This window comes from Oncorhynchus mykiss, chromosome 4 (assembly GCF_013265735.2).
Source record: "Oncorhynchus mykiss isolate Arlee chromosome 4, USDA_OmykA_1.1, whole genome shotgun sequence".
Lineage (NCBI taxonomy): Eukaryota > Metazoa > Chordata > Actinopteri > Salmoniformes > Salmonidae > Oncorhynchus > Oncorhynchus mykiss.
In genome coordinates this window covers 46,445,147-46,466,928 of record NC_048568.1, presented here as the reverse complement: position 1 = coordinate 46,466,928, position 21,782 = coordinate 46,445,147, and the positions used below count along the sequence as shown (strand labels likewise).

Here is a 21,782-nt window from a genome sequence, read left to right as displayed (position 1 = left end):
GTAGATATCCCAACCGCCCATGAGGGCTTACGGTTTGGCAGCAGATAGGACCCAGCTTTATTCTATGTTGAAGTAGATATCCCAACCGCCCATGAGGGCTTACGGTTTGGCATCAGATAGGACCCAGCTTTATTCTATGTTGAAGTAGATATCCCAACCACCCATGAGGGCTTACTGTTTCTATGTTGAAGTAGATATCCCAACCGCCCATGAGGGCTTACGGTTTGGCACCAGATAGGACCCAGCTTTATTCTACGTTGAAGTAGATATCCCAACCGCCCATGAGGGCTTACTGTTTGGCACCAGATAGGACCCAGCTTTATTCTACGTTGAAGTAGATATCCCAACCGCCCATGAGGGCTTACTGTTTGGCACCAGATAGGACCCAGCTTTATTCTATGTTGAAGTAGATATCCCAACCACCCATGAGGGCTTACTGTTTCTATGCTGAAGTAGATATCCCAACCACCCATGAGGGCTTACGGTTTGGCACCAGATAGGACCCAGCTTTATTCTATGTTGAAGTAGATATCCCAACCGCCCATGAGGGCTTACTGTTTCTATGTTGAAGTAGATATCCCAACCTCCCATGAGGGCTTACTGTTTCTATGTTGAAGTAGATATCCCAACCACCCATGAGGGCTTACGGTTTCTATGTTGAAGTAGATATCCCAACCGCCCATGAGGGCTTACGGTTTGGCAGCAGATAGGACCCAGCTTTATTCTATGTTGAAGTAGATATCCCAACCGCCCATGAGGGCTTACTGTTTGTCACCAGATAGGACCCAGCTTTATTCTATGTTGAAGTAGATATCCCAACCTCCCATGAGGGCTTACGGTTTGGCAGCAGATAGGACCCAGCTTTATTATATTTTGAAGTAGATATCCCAACCACCCATGAGGGCTTACTGTTTCTACGTTGAAGTAGATATCCCAACCGCCCATGAGGGCTTACTGTTTCTACGTTGAAGTAGATATCCCAACCGCCCATGAGGGCTTACTGTTTGGCACCAGATAGGACCCAGCTTTATTCTATGTTGAAGTAGATATCCCAACCACCCATGATGGCTTACTGTTTGGCACCAGATAGGACCCAGCTTTATTCTATGTTGAAGTAGATATCCCAACCGCCCATGAGGGCTTACTGTTTCTATGTTGAAGTAGATATCCCAACCTCCCATGAGGGCTTACGGTTTGGCACCAGATAGGACCCAGCTTTATTCTATGTTGAAGTAGATATCCCAACCGCCCATGAGAGCTTACTGTTTGGCACCAGATAGGACCCAGCTTTATTCTATGTTGAAGTAGATATCCCAACCTCCCATGAGGGCTTACGGTTTGGCACCAGATAGGACCCAGCTTTATTCTATGTCGAAATAGATATCCCAACCACCCATGAGGGCTTACTGTTTCTATGTTGAAGTAGATATCCCAACCTCCCATGAGGGCTTACTGTTTCTATGTTGAAGTAGATATCCCAACCTCCCATGAGGGCTTACGGTTTGGCAGCAGATAGGACCCAGCTTTATTCTATGTTGAAGTAGATATCCCAACCTCCCATGAGGGCTTACTGTTTGGCACCAGATAGGACCCAGCTTTATTCTATGTTGAAGTAGATATCCCAACCGCCCATGAGGGCTTACGGTTTTGCACCAGATAGGACCCAGCTTTATTCTATGTTGAATTAGATATCCCATCCGCCCATGAGGGCTTACGGTTTGGCATCAGATAGGACCCAGCTTTATTCTATGTTGAAGTAGATATCCCAACCACCCATGAGGGCTTACTGTTTCTATGTTGAAGTAGATATCCCAACCGCCCATGAGGGCTTACGGTTTGGCACCAGATAGGACCCAGCTTTATTCTATGTTGAAGTAGATATCCCAACCACCCATGAGGGCTTACTGTTTGGCACCAGATAGGACCCAGCTTTATTCTATGTTGAAGTAGATATCCCAACCGCCCATGAGGGCTTACGGTTTGGCACCAGATAGGACCCAGCTTTATTCTATGTTGAAGTAGATATCCCAACCGCCCATGAGGGCTTACTGTTTCTACGTTGAAGTAGATTTCCCAACCGCCCATGAGGGCTTACTGTTTGGCACCAGATAGGACCCAGCTTTATTCTATGTTGAAGTAGATATCCCAACCACCCATGATGGCTTACTGTTTGGCACCAGATAGGACCCAGCTTTATTCTATGTTGAAGTAGATATCCCAACCGCCCATGAGGGCTTACTGTTTCTACGTTGAAGTAGATATCCCAACCGCCCATGAGGGCTTACGGTTTTGCACCAGATAGGACCCAGCTTTATTCTATGTTGAATTAGATATCCCATCCGCCCATGAGGGCTTACGGTTTGGCACCAGATAGGACCCAGCTTTATTCTATGTTGAAGTAGATATCCCAACCGCCCATGAGGGCTTACTGTTTCTATGTTGAAGTAGATATCCCAACCGCCCATGAGGGCTTACGGTTTTGCACCAGATAGGACCCAGCTTTATTCTATGTTGAAGTAGATATCCCAACCACCCATGAGGGCTTACTGTTTGGCACCAGATAGGACCCAGCTTTATTCTATGTTGAAGTAGATATCCCAACCGCCCATGAGGGCTTACTGTTTCTATGTTGAAGTAGATATCCCATCCGCCCATGAGGGCTTACGGTTTGGCATCAGATAGGACCCAGCTTTATTCTATGTTGAAGTAGATATCCCAACCGCCCATGAGGGCTTACGGTTTGGCACCAGATAGGACCCAGCTTTATTCTATGTTGAAGTAGATATCCCAACCGCCCATGAGGGCTTACGGTTTGGCACCAGATAGGACCCAGCTTTATTCTATTTTGAAGTAGATATCCCAACCACCCATGAGGGCTTACGGTTTGGCACCAGATAGGACCCAGCTTTATTCTATGTTGAAGTAGATATCCCAACCGCCCATGAGGGCTTACGGTTTGGCACCAGATAGGACCCAGCTTAATTCTATTTTGAAGTAGATATCCCAACCACCCATGAGGGCTTACGGTTTGGCACCAGATAGGACCCAGCTTTATTCTATGTTGAAGTAGATATCCCAACCACCCATGAGGGCTTACTGTTTGGCACCAGATAGGACCCAGCTTTATTCTATGTTGAAGTAGATATCCCAACCGCCCATGAGGGCTTACGGTTTGGCAGCAGATAGGACCCAGCTTTATTCTATGTTGAATTAGATATCCCATCCGCCCATGAGGGCTTACGGTTTGGCACCAGATAGGACCCAGCTTTATTCTATGTTGAAGTAGATATCCCAACCGCCCATGAGGGCTTACTGTTTCTATGTTGAAGTAGATATCCCAACCGCCCATGAGAGCTTACTGTTTCTATGTTGAAGTAGATATCCCATCCGCCCATGAGGGCTTACGGTTTGGCACCAGATAGGACCCAGCTTTATTCTATGTTGAATTAGATATCCCAACCACCCATGAGGGCTTACTGTTTCTATGTTGAAGTAGATATCCCAACCGCCCATGAGAGCTTACTGTTTGGCACCAGATAGGACCCAGCTTTATTCTATGTTGAAGTAGATATCCCAACCGCCCATGAGGGCTTACTGTTTCTATGTTGAAGTAGATATCCCAACCGCCCATGAGGGCTTACGGTTTGGCACCAGATAGGACCCAGCTTTATTCTATGTTGAAGTAGATATCCCAACTGCCCATGAGGGCTTACGGTTTGGCAGCAGATAGGACCCAGCTTTATTCTATGTTGAAGTAGATATCCCAACCACCCATGAGGGCTTACGGTTTGGCACCAGATAGGACCCAGCTTTATTCTATGTCGAAGTAGATATCCCAACCACCCATGAGGGCTTACTGTTTCTATGTTGAAGTAGATATCCCAACCGCCCATGAGAGCTTACTGTTTGGCACCAGATAGGACCCAGCTTTATTCTATGTTGAAGTAGATATCCCAACCGCCCATGAGGGCTTACGGTTTGGCACCAGATAGGACCCAGCTTTATTCTATGTTGAAGTAGATATCCCAACCGCCCATGAGGGCTTACTGTTTCTATGTTGAAGTAGATATCCCAACCGCCCATGAGGGCTTACTGTTTGTCACCAGATAGGACCCAGCTTTATTCTATGTTGAAGTAGATATCCCAACCACCCATGAGGGCTTACTGTTTCTATGTTGAAGTAGATATCCCAACCTCCCATGAGGGCTTACTGTTTCTATGTTGAAGTAGATATCCCAACCACCCATGAGGGCTTACTGTTTCTATGTTGAAGTAGATATCCCAACCTCCCATGAGGGCTTACTGTTTCTATGTTGAAGTAGATATCCGAACTGCCATGAGAGCTTACTGTTTGGCACCAGATAGGACCCAGCTTTATTCTATTTTGAAGTAGATATCCCAACCGCCCATGAGAGCTTACTGTTTGGCACCAGATAGGACCCAGCTTTATTCTATGTTGAAGTAGATATCCCATCCGCCCATGAGGGCTTACTGTTTGGCACCAGATAGGACCCAGCTTTATTCTATTTTGAAGTAGATATCCCAACCGCCCATGAGAGCTTACTGTTTGGCACCAGATAGGACCCAGCTTTATTCTATGTTGAAGTAGATATCCCAACCGCCCATGAGGGCTTACTGTTTCTATGTTGAAGTAGATATCCCAACCGCCCATGAGGGCTTACTGTTTGTCACCAGATAGGACCCAGCTTTATTCTATGTTGAAGTAGATATCCCAACCACCCATGATGGCTTACTGTTTGGCACCAGATAGGACCCAGCTTTATTCTATGTTGAAGTAGATATCCCAACCGCCCATGAGGGCTTACGGTTTGGCAGCAGATAGGACCCAGCTTTATTCTATGTTGAAGTAGATATCCCAACCGCCCATGAGGGCTTACGGTTTGGCACCAGATAGGACCCAGCTTTATTCTATGTTGAAGTAGATATCCCAACCACCCATGAGGGCTTACTGTTTCTATGTTGAAGTAGATATCCCAACCACCCATGAGGGCTTACTGTTTGGCACCAGATAGGACCCAGCTTTATTCTATGTTGAAGTAGATATCCCAACCACCCATGAGGGCTTACTGTTTGGCACCAGATAGGACCCAGCTTTATTCTATGTTGAAGTAGATATCCCAACCGCCCATGAGGGCTTACGGTTTTGCACCAGATAGGACCCAGCTTTATTCTATGTTGAAGTAGATATCCCAACCGCCCATGAGGGCTTACGGTTTGGCACCAGATAGGACCCAGCTTTATTCTATGTTGAATTAGATATCCCATCCGCCCATGAGGGCTTACTGTTTCTATGTTGAAGTAGATATCCCAACCGCCCATGAGGGCTTACTGTTTGGCACCAGATAGGACCCAGCTTTATTCTATGTTGAAGTAGATATCCCAACCGCCCATGAGGGCTTACTGTTTCTATGTTGAAGTAGATATCCCAACCGCCCATGAGGGCTTACTGTTTCTATGTTGAAGTAGATATCCCAACCACCCATGAGGGCTTACTGTTTGGCACCAGATAGGACCCAGCTTTATTCTATGTTGAAGTAGATATCCCAACCACCCATGAGGGCTTACTGTTTCTATGTTGAAGTAGATATCCCAACCGCCCATGAGAGCTTACTGTTTGGCACCAGATAGGACCCAGCTTTATTCTATGTTGAAGTAGATATCCCAACCACCCATGAGGGCTTACTGTTTGGCACCAGATAGGACCCAGCTTTATTCTATGTTGAAGTAGATATCCCAACCACCCATGAGGGCTTACTGTTTCTATGTTGAAGTAGATATCCCAACCGCCCATGAGAGCTTACTGTTTGGCACCAGATAGGACCCAGCTTTATTCTATGTTGAAGTAGATATCCCAACCGCCCATGAGGGCTTACTGTTTGGCACCAGATAGGACCCAGCTTTATTCTATGTTGAAGTAGATATCCCAACCGCCCATGAGGGCTTACGGTTTGGCAGCAGATAGGACCCAGCTTTATTATATGTTGAAGTAGATATCCCAACCACCCATGAGGGCTTACTGTTTGGCACCAGATAGGACCCAGCTTTATTCTATGTTGAAGTAGATATCCCAACCACCCATGAGGGCTTACTGTTTCTATGTTGAAGTAGATATCCCAACCGCCCATGAGAGCTTACTGTTTGGCACCAGATAGGACCCAGCTTTATTCTATGTTGAAGTAGATATCCCAACCACCCATGAGGGCTTACTGTTTCTATGTTGAAGTAGATATCCCAACCGCCCATGAGAGCTTACTGTTTGGCACCAGATAGGACCCAGCTTTATTCTATGTTGAAGTAGATATCCCAACCACCCATGAGGGCTTACTGTTTGGCACCAGATAGGACCCAGCTTTATTCTATGTTGAAGTAGATATCCCAACCACCCATGAGGGCTTACTGTTTCTATGTTGAAGTAGATATCCCAACCGCCCATGAGAGCTTACTGTTTGGCACCAGATAGGACCCAGCTTTATTCTATGTTGAAGTAGATATCCCAACCGCCCATGAGGGCTTACTGTTTGGCACCAGATAGGACCCAGCTTTATTCTATGTTGAAGTAGATATCCCAACCACCCATGAGGGCTTACGGTTTTGCACCAGATAGGACCCAGCTTTATTCTATGTTGAATTAGATATCCCAACCGCCCATGAGGGCTTACGGTTTGGCAGCAGATAGGACCCAGCTTTATTCTATGTTGAAGTAGATATCCCAACCACCCATGAGGGCTTACTGTTTGGCACCAGATAGGACCCAGCTTTATTCTATGTTGAAGTAGATATCCCAACCGCCCATGAGGGCTTACTGTTTCTACGTTGAAGTAGATATCCCAACCGCCCATGAGGGCTTACGGTTTTGCACCAGATAGGACCCAGCTTTATTCTATGTTGAATTAGATATCCCATCCGCCCATGAGGGCTTACTGTTTGGCACCAGATAGGACCCAGCTTTATTCTATGTTGAAGTAGATATCCCAACCGCCCATGAGGGCTTACTGTTTCTATGTTGAAGTAGATATCCCAACCTCCCATGAGGGCTTACGGTTTGGCAGCAGATAGGACCCAGCTTTATTCTATGTTGAAGTAGATATCCCAACCACCCATGAGGGCTTACTGTTTGGCACCAGATAGGACCCAGCTTTATTCTATGTTGAAGTAGATATCCCAACCACCCATGAGGGCTTACTGTTTGGCACCAGATAGGACCCAGCTTTATTCTATGTTGAAGTAGATATCCCAACCACCCATGAGGGCTTACTGTTTCTACGTTGAAGTAGATATCCCATCCGCCCATGAGGGCTTACGGTTTCTACGTTGAAGTAGATATCCCATCCGCCCATGAGGGCTTACTGTTAGGCACCAGATAGGACCCAGCTTTATTCTATGTTGAGTCTGAAAATACAATGAATCAGTCCGTTCTCATGGGAAGAAAGGAACTTGGCAGGTTTTATGTTCTTTTTAACGATGCCTTAAGTTACTTTGAGTTGCTAACATGTCTTCCATTCTCTTATCCTGAAAAAAGGAGCAATAGCACATGTAAAAACAAACAGCTATTATCATGCAGTCAACTTCCCTCATCAGACTACCATAAAGGCCTGATTGGTGGAGGGCTGCAGAGATGGTTGTCCTTCTGGAAGGTTCTCGCATCTCCACAGAGCAACTCTAGAGCTCTGTCAGAGTGACCGTCTGGTTCTTGGTCACCTCTCTGACCAAGGACCTTCTCCCCCGATTGCTCAGTTTGACTGGGCAGCCAGCTCTAGGAAGAGTCTTGGTGGTTCCAAACTTCTTCCATTTAATAATGATGGAGGCCACTGTGTTCTTGGGGACCTTCAATGCTGCAGAAATGTTTTGGTACCCTTCCTCAGATCTGTACCTCGCCCCAATCCTGTCTCTGAGCTCTACGGACAATTCCTTCGACCTCAAGGCTTGGTTTTTGCTCTGACATGCACTGTCAACTGTGGGACCTTATATAGACAGGTGAGTGCCTTTCCAAATCATGTCCAATCAATTGAATTTATCACAGTTGGACTCCAATCAAGTTGTAGAAACATCTCAAGGATGATCAATGGAAACAGGATGCACCTGAGCTCAATTTCAAGTCTCATAGTAAAGGGTCTGAATACTAAATAAGGTATTTCTGTTTTTATTTGTAATACATTTGCAAAAATGTCTAAACCTGTTTTCACTTTGTCATTATGCGGTAATGTGATGTCATTATGGGGTATTGTGATGTCATAATGGGTGTTACGCACGCCTCTATGAAGAGGGAACGCAACATCCTGCTACAACTAAACTCTCCGTGAAGTGAAAAAGGTATGGACTGTAGGTGCGAGTAAGGATGACAACAGGCAGAATGTGGTACCGTTTACAAGGACTTTATTCCTTTACACGGTAATATGGGGAAAAGGGGCTGGACGGAACCAAAGCAAAGAAAGTCAATCTCAAAGCCCCCTCTCCTATCTTACCTGCCTACCCACTACTTACCTAATTTAGCACCACCTGGTGCCCTAACCAAAATACAGGGGGTGGTCCGCCCAGGTCTTACCTAGTGTGCCTAGACAGTGAATATACTACGGGTATATGTATGCCCGCGGGCCTCTTGCCTAAGCACTCCCAAGGTGCCTTCCCCTTCCCCCCTGGGAACAAATGAAACAGAATATTAAACAGTTTCACAAACAAACTAAGAAACAAAGTACATCAAATAAGCTCTACCTGAGCAACAAACTCACAGAACATACCAACTCTCAGCAAAATCAACCTCTAGCAAAATCAATCGCTCTGCAATGACCTCCCAGCAAATCTCACTCTCCTGAACAGAACACTGGCTTTTATATAGCTTCAGAATGAATGTGTAACTGGAGACAGCTGTGTCTTGACGAGGGGGCGGGGTCAGCTCTCCAATTAGCCCTGGAGTCGACCAATCAGCTGATTGAGGGATTTCAGGAAGCCATTTCCTGAAATAAACACATGCAAATACACAAACTACAACACATAATCTGGGGATCGTAACAATGGGGTATTGTGTGTAGATTGATGAGGGGAAAATAATATTGAATCCATTTTAGAATAAGGCTGTAACGTACCAAAATGTGGAACAAATCAAGGGGGGTCTGAATACTTTCTGACTGCACTGTACATAAAATGTCTCAAGACATGGCATTAGTGTCTTGACAGGCTGTCTCTGGAAATCTCTTCAAGAGGTGTTTTGAGGCATGTCTTGAATGGAAGTATCTTGAGATGTCTCCATTGCAAGTCTCAAGACAAAGGTGATGGCTGGGTAATTTACTTTGTGATTGGCTGGAGTGAAATCAACATGACTTCTCTGTAGTGAAGTACAACTATATAGAAACAGGTCTGCAGTAGAACTCAGAAACGAATTACCTATATAAACCCTGGATTCACAGTAATATTGGCCATTGAGAGGCTTTGAAGCCACCGGTTGGACATAGTAGGAGCAGTCCTCCATGGGAATGAATGGAATTCTACAGTTTTTCAATAAAATGTTTCAAGGAGAAAATTACATGTTTTTAACTATTTTTGTTGTAATAGGCACAGTACAATTAGCAATCGTAAAAAATTATACTTGAAGGAAAATGTCATTTTTGTTTAGCTCAAATACTGTATAATTTAAAAGTGTTCATTAAGGTGTGTAATAGAAACCAACATTGATATTTAGATTCCATTAGAGTCATTCACCGCTGCACAGGTTTCAGCCCGCTTCCTCGCGCGGCAGTTGGTTTGAGCCTGTCAATTCTCCCGGCGGAGCTCATTTAGTAAACAACCGGCCTGGAGAATCCGCTGGAGTCAATGATTGGCTGTTCGAGGGGAGGGAGTGACGCTTAGAGAGAGATGGGAGGAGGAGTAGATGTCCGCAAGAAGAACAGGAACAGAGCTCGCTAGTTCCCCCGCCCACACCTTCCGTGCACTTTCTCTCAAATCAACTTTCTCTCGCTCTCCAAAAAATGGTGAGACTGAGCGAAGAGCTGCACCATCCCGGACCTCTCCCGGTGTGGGGTGTGATGACGTAGTGCCAGTATGAGATATGATGGAGAAGCTTTGGACCAGCCTGTCGGAGGTGTCTTGGAGCTCCGTGTCGGTTCCGTTAGATGCTGTGGTCAGTAAGGTCCGCTTGCCCTGTCTGGTCCGCCTGGCGCCTGGTAAGACCTTCGAGGACACACCTCACTGACTCCTCTATCCATCCGTCTCTTAGCCTACTACACCATCTTCTCTATCTTAACACAATATTCCTTCCTAAACACTAAACTGGCTCTATAACAGTATTATCCGCGTGGAGAATAATAATGATTGATTGAATTAGGAGAGTTTGGAACGGGAACTGGACACTAAAGAAGCAGCACTGGACACAAATAGTTTATAGACATGTAAACGTTTGGGCAGGTCTACTGGTATGTAGACTACTCGGTCTGTAATAAAGATGACTTGTTGCAGCAGCTTCAATTTAACCCCTCACGGTAGCAAGTCTGTTATTTAACAGTATGGCCAAACCACCACAAAGTGTCTGTTGTGTCACTAAAGTCCTGCTCTGCTTTTCATATGTAAATTTTGTAATCTGCCGGTGAGTGTTCTGAATACTAACGAGCAGCGCAAGGAAACCGAATGCCAGGTTTGAGGCATTTTACACTGGACAAAAAGCGTGCCCCCACCCCCCCTATGATGACACCCCCCTAGGTTTACATTGACCTGACTACACCCCCCTAGGTACCATAGATCTGACACCCCCCCCCCTAGGTTTACATAGATCTGACAACAACCCCCCTAGGTTTACATAGATCTGACTACACCTTCCTAGGTTTAAATAGATCTGACTACACCCCCCTAGGTACCATAGATCTGACAATACCCCCTAGGTTTAAATAGATCTGACTACACCCACCTAGGTACCATAGATCTGACTACACCCCCCTAGGTTTACATAGATCTGACAACACCCCCCTAGGTTTAAATAGATCTGACTACACCCCCCTAGGTTTACATATATCTGACAACACCCCCCTAGGTTTACATAGATCTGACTACAACTCCTAGGTTTAAATAGATCTGACTACACCCCCCTAGGTACCATAGAGCTGACAATACCCCCCTAGGTTTCAATAGATCTGACTACACCAACCTAGGTTTACATAGATCTGACAACACCCCCCTAGGTTTACATAGATCTGACCACACACCCCTAGGTTTACATAGATCTGACAACACCCCCCTAGGTTCACATAGATCTGACAACACCCCCTACGTTCACATAGATCTGACAACACCCCCCTAGGTTTAAATAGATCTGACAACACCCCCCTAGGTTTACATAGATCTGACTACACCCCCCTAGTTTTACATTTATCTGACTACACCCCCCTAGGTACCATAGATCTTACTACACCCCCCTAGGTACCATAGATCTGACAATACCCCCCTAGGTTTAAATAGATCTGACTACACCCCCCTAGGTTTACATATATCTGACAACACCCCCCTAGGTTTACATAGATCTGACCACACCCACCTAGGTACCATAGATCTGACTACACCCCCCTTGGTACCATAGATCTGACTACACCCCCCTTGGTACCATAGATCTGACTACACCTCCTAGGTTTAAATAGATCTGACTACACCCCCCTAGGTTTACATAGATCTGACTACAACCCCCTAGGTTTACATAGATCTGACAACACCTCTCTAGGTTTACATAGATCAGACTACACCCCCCTAGGTTTACATAGAACTGACTACACCCTCCTAGGTACCATATAAATGACTACACCCCTCTAGGTTTACACAGATCTGACTACACCCCCCTAGGTTTACATAGATCTGACAACCCTCCTCTAGGTTTACATAGATCTGACCACACACCCCTAGGTTTACATAGATCTGACAACACCCCCCTAGGTTTACATAGATCTGACTACAACCCCCTAGTTTTAAAGAGATCTGACTACACCCCCTAGGTTTACATAGATCTGACTACATCCGCCTAGGTTTACATAGATCTGACAAAACCCCCCAGGTTTACATAGATCTGACTACACCCACTAGGTTTACATAGATCTGACAACACCCCCCTAGGTTTACATAGATCTGACTACACCCTCCTATGTACCATAGATATGATTACACCCCCTAGGTTTACGTAGATCTGACTAAACCCCCCTAGGTTTACATAGATCTGACAACACCCCCCTAGGTTTACATAGATCTGACTACACCCCCCCTAGGTACCATAGATCTGACAATACCCCCCTAGGTTTAAATAGATCTGACTACACCCACCTAGGTACCATAGATCTGACTACACCCCCCTAGGTTTACATAGATGTGACAACACCCCCCTAGGTTTACATAGATCTGACCACACCCACCTAGGTACCATAGATCTGACTACACCCCCCTTGGTACCATAGATCTGACTACACCCCCCTTGGTACCATAGATCTGACTACACCTCCTAGGTTTAAATAGATCTGACTACACCCCCCTAGGTTTACATAGATCTGACTACAACCCCCTAGGTTTACATAGATCTGACAACACCTCTCTAGGTTTACATAGATCAGACTACACCCCCCTAGGTTTACATAGAACTGACTACACCCTCCTAGGTACCATATAAATGACTACACCCCTCTAGGTTTACACAGATCTGACTACACCCCCCTAGGTTTACATAGATCTGACAACCCTCCTCTAGGTTTACATAGATCTGACCACACACCCCTAGGTTTACATAGATCTGACAACACCCCCCTAGGTTTACATAGATCTGACTACAACCCCCTAGTTTTAAAGAGATCTGACTACACCCCCTAGGTTTACATAGATCTGACTACATCCGCCTAGGTTTACATAGATCTGACAAAACCCCCCAGGTTTACATAGATCTGACTACACCCACTAGGTTTACATAGATCTGACAACACCCCCCTAGGTTTACATAGATCTGACTACACCCTCCTATGTACCATAGATATGATTACACCCCCTAGGTTTACGTAGATCTGACTAAACCCCCCTAGGTTTACATAGATCTGACAACACCCCCCTAGGTTTACATAGATCTGACTACACCCCCCCTAGGTACCATAGATCTGACAATACCCCCCTAGGTTTAAATAGATCTGACTACACCCACCTAGGTACCATAGATCTGACTACACCCCCCTAGGTTTACATAGATGTGACAACACCCCCCTAGGTTTACATAGATCTGACCACACCCACCTAGGTACCATAGATCTGACTACACCCCCCTAGGTTTACATAGATCTTACAACACCCCCCTAGGTATACATAGATCTGACCACACCCACCTAGGTACCATAGATCTGACTACACCCCCCTAGGTTTACATAGATCTGACAACACCCCCCTAGGTTTACATAGATCTGACCACACCCACCTAGGTACCATAGATCTGACTACACCCCCCTAGGTTTACATAGATCTGACTACACCCCCCTCGGTTTACATTTATCTGACTACACCCCCCTAGGTACCATAGATCTTACTACACCCCCCTAGGTACCATAGATCTGACAATACCCCCCTAGGTTTACATAGATCTGACCACACCCACCTAGGTACCATAGATCTGACTACACCCCCCTAGGTTTACATAGATCTTACAACACCCCCCTAGGTTTACATAGATCTTACAACACCCCCCTAGGTTCACATAGATCTGACAACACCCCCTAGGTTTACATAGATCTGACAACACCCCCCTAGGTTTACATAGATCTGACAACACCCCCCTAGGTTTACATAGATCTGACTACACCCCCCTAGGTTTACATAGATCTGACTACACCCCCCTCGGTTTACATTTATCTGACTACACCCCCCTAGGTACCATAGATCTTACTACACCCCCCTAGGTACCATAGATCTGACAATACCCCCCTAGGTTTAAATAGATCTGACTACACCCCCCTAGGTTTACATATATCTGACAACACCCCCCTAGGTTTACATAGATCTGACTACAACTCCTAGGTTTAAATATATCTGACTACACCAACCTAGGTACCATAGATCTGATTACACCCCCCTTGGTACCATAGATCTGACTACACCTCCTAGGTTTACATAGATCTGACTACACCCCCCCTAGGTTTACATAGATCTGACAACACCCCCCTAGGTTTACATAGATCTGACCACACACCCCTAGGTTTACATAGATCTGACAACACCCCCCTAGGTTCACATAGATCTGACAACACCCCCTAGGTTTACATAGATCTGACAACACCCCCCTAGGTTTACATAGATCTGACAACACCCCCCTAGGTTTACATAGATCTGACTACACCCCCCTAGGTTCACATAGATCTGACAACACCCCCTAGGTTTACATAGATCTGACAACATCCCCCTGGGTTTACATAGATCTGACAACACCCCCCTAGGTTTACATAGATCTGACTACACCCCCTAGGTTTACATAGATCTGACTACACCCCCCTAGGTTTACATTTATCTGACTACACCCCCCTAGGTACCATAGATCTTACTACAACCCCCTAAGTACCATAGATCTGACAATACCCCCCTAGGTTTACATAGATCTGACTACAACCCCCTAGGTACCATAGATCTGACAATACCCCCCTAGGTTTAAATAGATCTGACTACACCCACCTAGGTACCATAGATCTGACTACACCCCCCTTGGTACCATAGATCTGACTACACCTCCTAGGTTTACATAGATCTGACTACACCCCCCTAGGTTTACATAGATCTGACAACACCCCCCTAGGTTTACATAGATCTGACCACACACCCCTAGGTTTACATAGATCTGACTACAACCCCCTAGGTTTACATAGATCTGACTACACCCCCCTAGTTTTAAAGAGATCTGACTACACCCCCTAGGTTTACATAGATCTGACTACATCCACCTAGGTTTACATAGATCTGACAACACCCCCCTAGGTTTACATAGATCTGACTACACCCACTAGGTTTACATAGATCTGACAACACCCCCCTAGGTTTACATAGATCTGACTACACCCCCTAGGTTTACATAGATCTGACAACACCCCCCTAGGTTTACATAGATCTGACCACAACCACCTAGGTACCATAGATCTGACTACACCCCCCTAGGTTTACATAGATCTGAAAACACCCCTCTAGGTTTACATACCTAAGACTACACCCCCCTAGGTTTACATAGAACTGACTACACCCTCCTAGGTACCATAGATATGACTACACCCCTCTAGGTTTACATAGATCTGACTACACCCCCCTAGGTTTACATAGATCTGACTACACCCCCCTCGGTTTACATTTATCTGACTACACCCCCCTAGGTACCATATATCTTACTACACCCCCCTAGGTACCATAGATCTGACAATACCCCCCTAGGTTTACATAGATCTGACCACACCAACCTAGGTACCATAGATCTGACTACACCCCCCTAGGTTTACATAGATCTTACAACACCCCCCTAGGTATACATAGATCTGACCACACCCCCCTAGGTTTACATAGATCTGACAACACCCCCTAGGTTTACCTAGATCTGACAACACCCCCCTAGGTTTAGATAGATCTGACTACACCCCCCTAGGTTCACATAGATCTGACAACACCCCCTAGGTTTACATAGATCTGACAACACCCCCCTAGGTTTACATAGATCTGACAACACCCCCCTAGGTTTACATAGATCTGACTACACCCCCCTAGGTTTACATAGATCTGACTACACCCCCTAGGTTTACATAGATCTGACTACACCCCCCTAGGTTTACATTTATCTGACTACACCCCCCTAGGTACCATAGATCTTACTACAACCCCCTAAGTACCATAGATCTGACAATACCCCCCTAGGTTTACATAGATCTGACTACAACCCCCTAGGTACCATAGATCTGACAATACCCCCCTAGGTTTAAATAGATCTGACTACACCCACCTAGGTACCATAGATCTGACTACACCCCCCTTGGTACCATAGATCTGACTACACCTCCTAGGTTTACATAGATCTGACTACACCCCCCTAGGTTTACATAGATCTGACAACACCCCCCTAGGTTTACATAGATCTGACCACACACCCCTAGGTTTACATAGATCTGACTACAACCCCCTAGGTTTACATAGATCTGACTACACCCCCCTAGTTTTAAAGAGATCTGACTACACCCCCTAGGTTTACATAGATCTGACTACATCCACCTAGGTTTACATAGATCTGACAACACCCCCCTAGGTTTACATAGATCTGACTACACCCACTAGGTTTACATAGATCTGACAACACCCCCCTAGGTTTACATAGATCTGACTACACCCCCTAGGTTTACATAGATCTGACAACACCCCCCTAGGTTTACATAGATCTGACCACAACCACCTAGGTACCATAGATCTGACTACACCCCCCTAGGTTTACATAGATCTGAAAACACCCCTCTAGGTTTACATACCTAAGACTACACCCCCCTAGGTTTACATAGAACTGACTACACCCTCCTAGGTACCATAGATATGACTACACCCCTCTAGGTTTACATAGATCTGACTACACCCCCCTAGGTTTACATAGATCTGACTACACCCCCCTCGGTTTACATTTATCTGACTACACCCCCCTAGGTACCATATATCTTACTACACCCCCCTAGGTACCATAGATCTGACAATACCCCCCTAGGTTTACATAGATCTGACCACACCAACCTAGGTACCATAGATCTGACTACACCCCCCTAGGTTTACATAGATCTTACAACACCCCCCTAGGTATACATAGATCTGACCACACCCCCCTAGGTTTACATAGATCTGACAACACCCCCTAGGTTTACCTAGATCTGACAACACCCCCCTAGGTTTAGATAGATCTGACTACACCCCCCTAGGTTCACATAGATCTGACAACACCCCCTAGGTTTACATAGATCTGACAACACCCCCCTAGGTTTACATAGATCTGACAACACCCCCCTAGGTTTACATAGATCTGACTACACCCCCCTAGGTTTACATAGATCTGACAACACCCCCCTAGGTTTACATAGATCTGACTACACCCCCTAGGTTTACATAGATCTGACTACACCCCCCTAGGTTTACATTTATCTGACTACACCCCCCTAGGTACCATAGATCTTACTACAACCCCCTAAGTACCATAGATCTGACAATACCCCCCTAGGTTTACATAGATCTGACTACAACCCCCTAGGTACCATAGATCTGACAATACCCCCCTAGGTTTAAATAGATCTGACTACACCCACCTAGGTACCATAGATCTGACTACACCCCCCTTGGTACCATAGATCTGACTACACCTCCTAGGTTTACATAGATCTGACTACACCCCCCTAGGTTTACATAGATCTGACAACACCCCCCTAGGTTTACATAGATCTGACCACACACCCCTAGGTTTACATAGATCTGACTACAACCCCCTAGGTTTACATAGATCTGACTACACCCCCCTAGTTTTAAAGAGATCTGACTACACCCCCTAGGTTTACATAGATCTGACTACATCCACCTAGGTTTACATAGATCTGACAACACCCCCCTAGGTTTACATAGATCTGACTACACCCACTAGGTTTACATAGATCTGACAACACCCCCCTAGGTTTACATAGATCTGACTACACCCCCTAGGTTTACATAGATCTGACAACACCCCCCTAGGTTTACATAGATCTGACCACAACCACCTAGGTACCATAGATCTGACTACACCCCCCTAGGTTTACATAGATCTGAAAACACCCCTCTAGGTTTACATACCTAAGACTACACCCCCCTAGGTTTACATAGAACTGACTACACCCTCCTAGGTACCATAGATATGACTACACCCCTCTAGGTTTACATAGATCTGACTACACCCCCCTAGGTTTACATAGATCTGACTACACCCCCCTCGGTTTACATTTATCTGACTACACCCCCCTAGGTACCATATATCTTACTACACCCCCCTAGGTACCATAGATCTGACAATACCCCCCTAGGTTTACATAGATCTGACCACACCAACCTAGGTACCATAGATCTGACTACACCCCCCTAGGTTTACATAGATCTTACAACACCCCCCTAGGTATACATAGATCTGACCACACCCCCCTAGGTTTACATAGATCTGACAACACCCCCTAGGTTTACCTAGATCTGACAACACCCCCCTAGGTTTAGATAGATCTGACTACACCCCCCTAGGTTCACATAGATCTGACAACACCCCCTAGGTTTACATAGATCTGACAACACCCCCCTAGGTTTACATAGATCTGACAACACCCCCCTAGGTTTACATAGATCTGACTACACCCCCCTAGGTTTACATAGATCTGACTACACCCCCCTCGGTTTACATTTATCTGACTACACCCCCCTAGGTACCATAGATCTGACTACAACTCCTAGGTTTAAATAGATCTGACTACACCCCCCTAGGTACCATAGAGCTGACAATACCCCCCTAGGTTTAAATAGATCTGACTACACCAACCTAGGTACCATAGATCTGACTACACCCCCCTTGGTACCATAGATCTGACTACACCTCCTAGGTTTACATAGATCTGACTACACCCCCCCTAGGTTTACATAGATCTGACAACACCCCCCTAGGTTTACATAGATCTGACCACACACCCCTAGGTTTACATAGATCTGACAACACCCCCCAAGGTTCACATAGATCTGACAACATCCCCTAGGTTTACATAGATCTGACAACACCCCCTAGGTTTACATAGATCTGACAACACCCCCCTAGGTTTACATAGATCTGACAACACCCCCCTAGGTTTACATAGATCTGACTACACCCCCCTAGGTTTACATAGATCTGACTACACCCCCCTAGGTACCATAGATCTGACAATACCCCCCTAGGTTTAAATAGATCTGACTACACCCCCCTAGGTTTACATAGATCTGACAACACCCCCCTAGGTTTACATAGATCTGACCACACCCACCTAGGTACCATAGATCTGACTACACCCCCCTTGGTACCATAGATCTGACTACACCTCCTAGGTTTAAATAGATCTGACTACACCCCCCTAGGTTTACATAGATATGACAACACCCCCCTAGGTTTACATAGATCTGACTACACCCTCCTAGGTTTACATAGATCTGACAACAACTCTCTAGGTTTACATAGATCAGACTACACCCCCCTAGGTTTACATAGAACTGACTACACCCTCCTAGGTACCATATAAATGACTACACCCCTCTAGGTTTACATAGATCTGACAACCCTCCCCTAGGTTTACATAGATCTGACCACACACCCCTAGGTTTACATAGATCTGACAACACCCCCCTAGGTTTACATAGATCTGACTACAACCCCCTAGGTTTACATGGACCTGACTACACCCCCCTAGTTTTAAAGAGATCTGACTACACCCCCTAGGTTTACATAGATCTGACTACATCCGCCTAGGTTTACATAGATCTGACAAAACCCCCCAGGTTTACATAGATCTGACTACACCCACTAGGTTTACATAGATCTGACTACACCCATTAGGTTTACATAGATCTGACAACACCCCCCTAGGTTTACATAGATCTGACAACACCTCTCTAGGTTTACATAGATCAGACTATTCCCCCTAGGTTTACATAGAACTGACTACACCCTCCTAGGTACCATATAAATGACTACACCCCTCTAGGTTTACACAGATCTGACTACACCCCCCTAGGTTTACATAGATCTGACAACCCTCCCCTAGGTTTACATAGATCTGATCACACACCCCTAGGTTTACATAGATCTGACAACACCCCCCTAGGTTTACATAGATCTGACTACAACCCCCTAGGTTTACATAGACCTGACTACACCCCCCTAGTTTTAAAGAGATCTGACTACACCCCCTAGGTTTACATAGATATGATTACACCCCCTAGGTTTACATAGATCTGACTAAACCCCCCTAGGTTTACATAGATCTGACAACACCCCCCTAGGTTTACATAGATCTGACTCCAACCCCCTAGGTTTACATAGATCTGACAACACCCCCCTAGGTTCACATAGATCTGACAACATCCCCTAGGTTTACATAGATCTGACAACACCCCCTAGGTTTACATAGATCTGACAACACCCCCCTAGGTTTACATAGATCTGACAACACCCCCCTAGGTTTACATAGATCTGACTACACCCCCCTAGGTTTACATAGATCTGACTACACCCCCCTAGGTACCATAGATCTGACAATACCCCCCTAGGTTTAAATAGATCTGACTACACCCCCCTAGGTTTACATATATCTGACAACACCCCCCTAGGTTTACATAGATCTGACCACACCCACCTAGGTACCATAGATCTGACTACACCCCCCTTGGTACCATAGATCTGACTACACCTCCTAGGTTTAAATAGATCTGACTACACCCCCCTAGGTTTACATAGATATGACAACACCCCCCTAGGTTTACATAGATCTGACTACACCCTCCTGGGTTTACATAGATCTGACAACAACTCTCTAGGTTTACATAGATCAGACTACACCCCCCTAGGTTTACATAGAACTGACTACACCCTCCTAGGTACCATATAAATGACTACACCCCTCTAGGTTTACACAGATCTGACTACACCCCCCTAGGTTTACATAGATCTGACAACCCTCCCCTAGGTTTACATAGATCTGATCACACACCCCTAGGTTTACATAGATCTGACAACACCCCCCTAGGTTTACATAGATCTGACTACAACCCCCTAGGTTTACATAGACCTGACTACACCCCCCTAGTTTTAAAGAGATCTGACTACACCCCCTAGGTTTACATAGATATGATTACACCCCCTAGGTTTACATAGATCTGACTAAACCCCCCTAGGTTTACATAGATCTGACAACACCCCCCTAGGTTTACATAGATCTGACTACAACCCCCTAGGTTTACATAGATCTGACAACACCCCCCTAGGTTCACATAGATCTGACAACATCCCCTAGGTTTACATAGATCTGACAACACCCCCTAGGTTTACATAGATCTGACAACACCCCCCTAGGTTTACATAGATCTGACAACACCCCCCTAGGTTTACATAGATCTGACTACACCCCCCTAGGTTTACATAGATCTGACTACACCCCCCTAGGTACCATAGATCTGACAATACCCCCCTAGGTTTAAATAGATCTGACTACACCCCCCTAGGTTTACATATATCTGACAACACCCCCCTAGGTTTACATAGATCTGACCACACCCACCTAGGTACCATAGATCTGACTACACCCCCCTTGGTACCATAGATCTGACTACACCTCCTAGGTTTAAATAGATCTGACTACACCCCCCTAGGTTTACATAGATATGACAACACCCCCCTAGGTTTACATAGATCTGACTACACCCTCCTAGGTTTACATAGATCTGACAACAACTCTCTAGGTTTACATAGATCAGACTACACCCCCCTAGGTTTACATAGAACTGACTACACCCTCCTAGGTACCATATAAATGACTACACCCCTCTAGGTTTACATAGATCTGACAACCCTCCCCTAGGTTTACATAGATCTGACCACACACCCCTAGGTTTACATAGATCTGACAACACCCCCCTAGGTTTACATAGATCTGACTACAACCCCCTAGGTTTACATGGACCTGACTACACCCCCCTAGTTTTAAAGAGATCTGACTACACCCCCTAGGTTTACATAGATCTGA

At 45.6% G+C, this 21,782-nt stretch overlaps 1 protein-coding gene across 1 annotated transcript in view; it reads left to right on the top strand.

Annotated features, from left to right (window-relative positions):
* Positions 1-9,681: 9,681 nt before the first annotated feature.
* Positions 9,682-21,782, top strand: part of gareml (GRB2 associated, regulator of MAPK1-like) — a 62,487-nt gene continuing 50,386 nt past the window's right edge. The window contains exon 1 of the mRNA XM_036976454.1: positions 9,682-10,175. Coding sequence (XP_036832349.1) covers positions 10,061-10,175 — 115 coding nt within the window. The 5' untranslated portion in view covers positions 9,682-10,060. The remainder of the gene's footprint in view (positions 10,176-21,782) is intronic.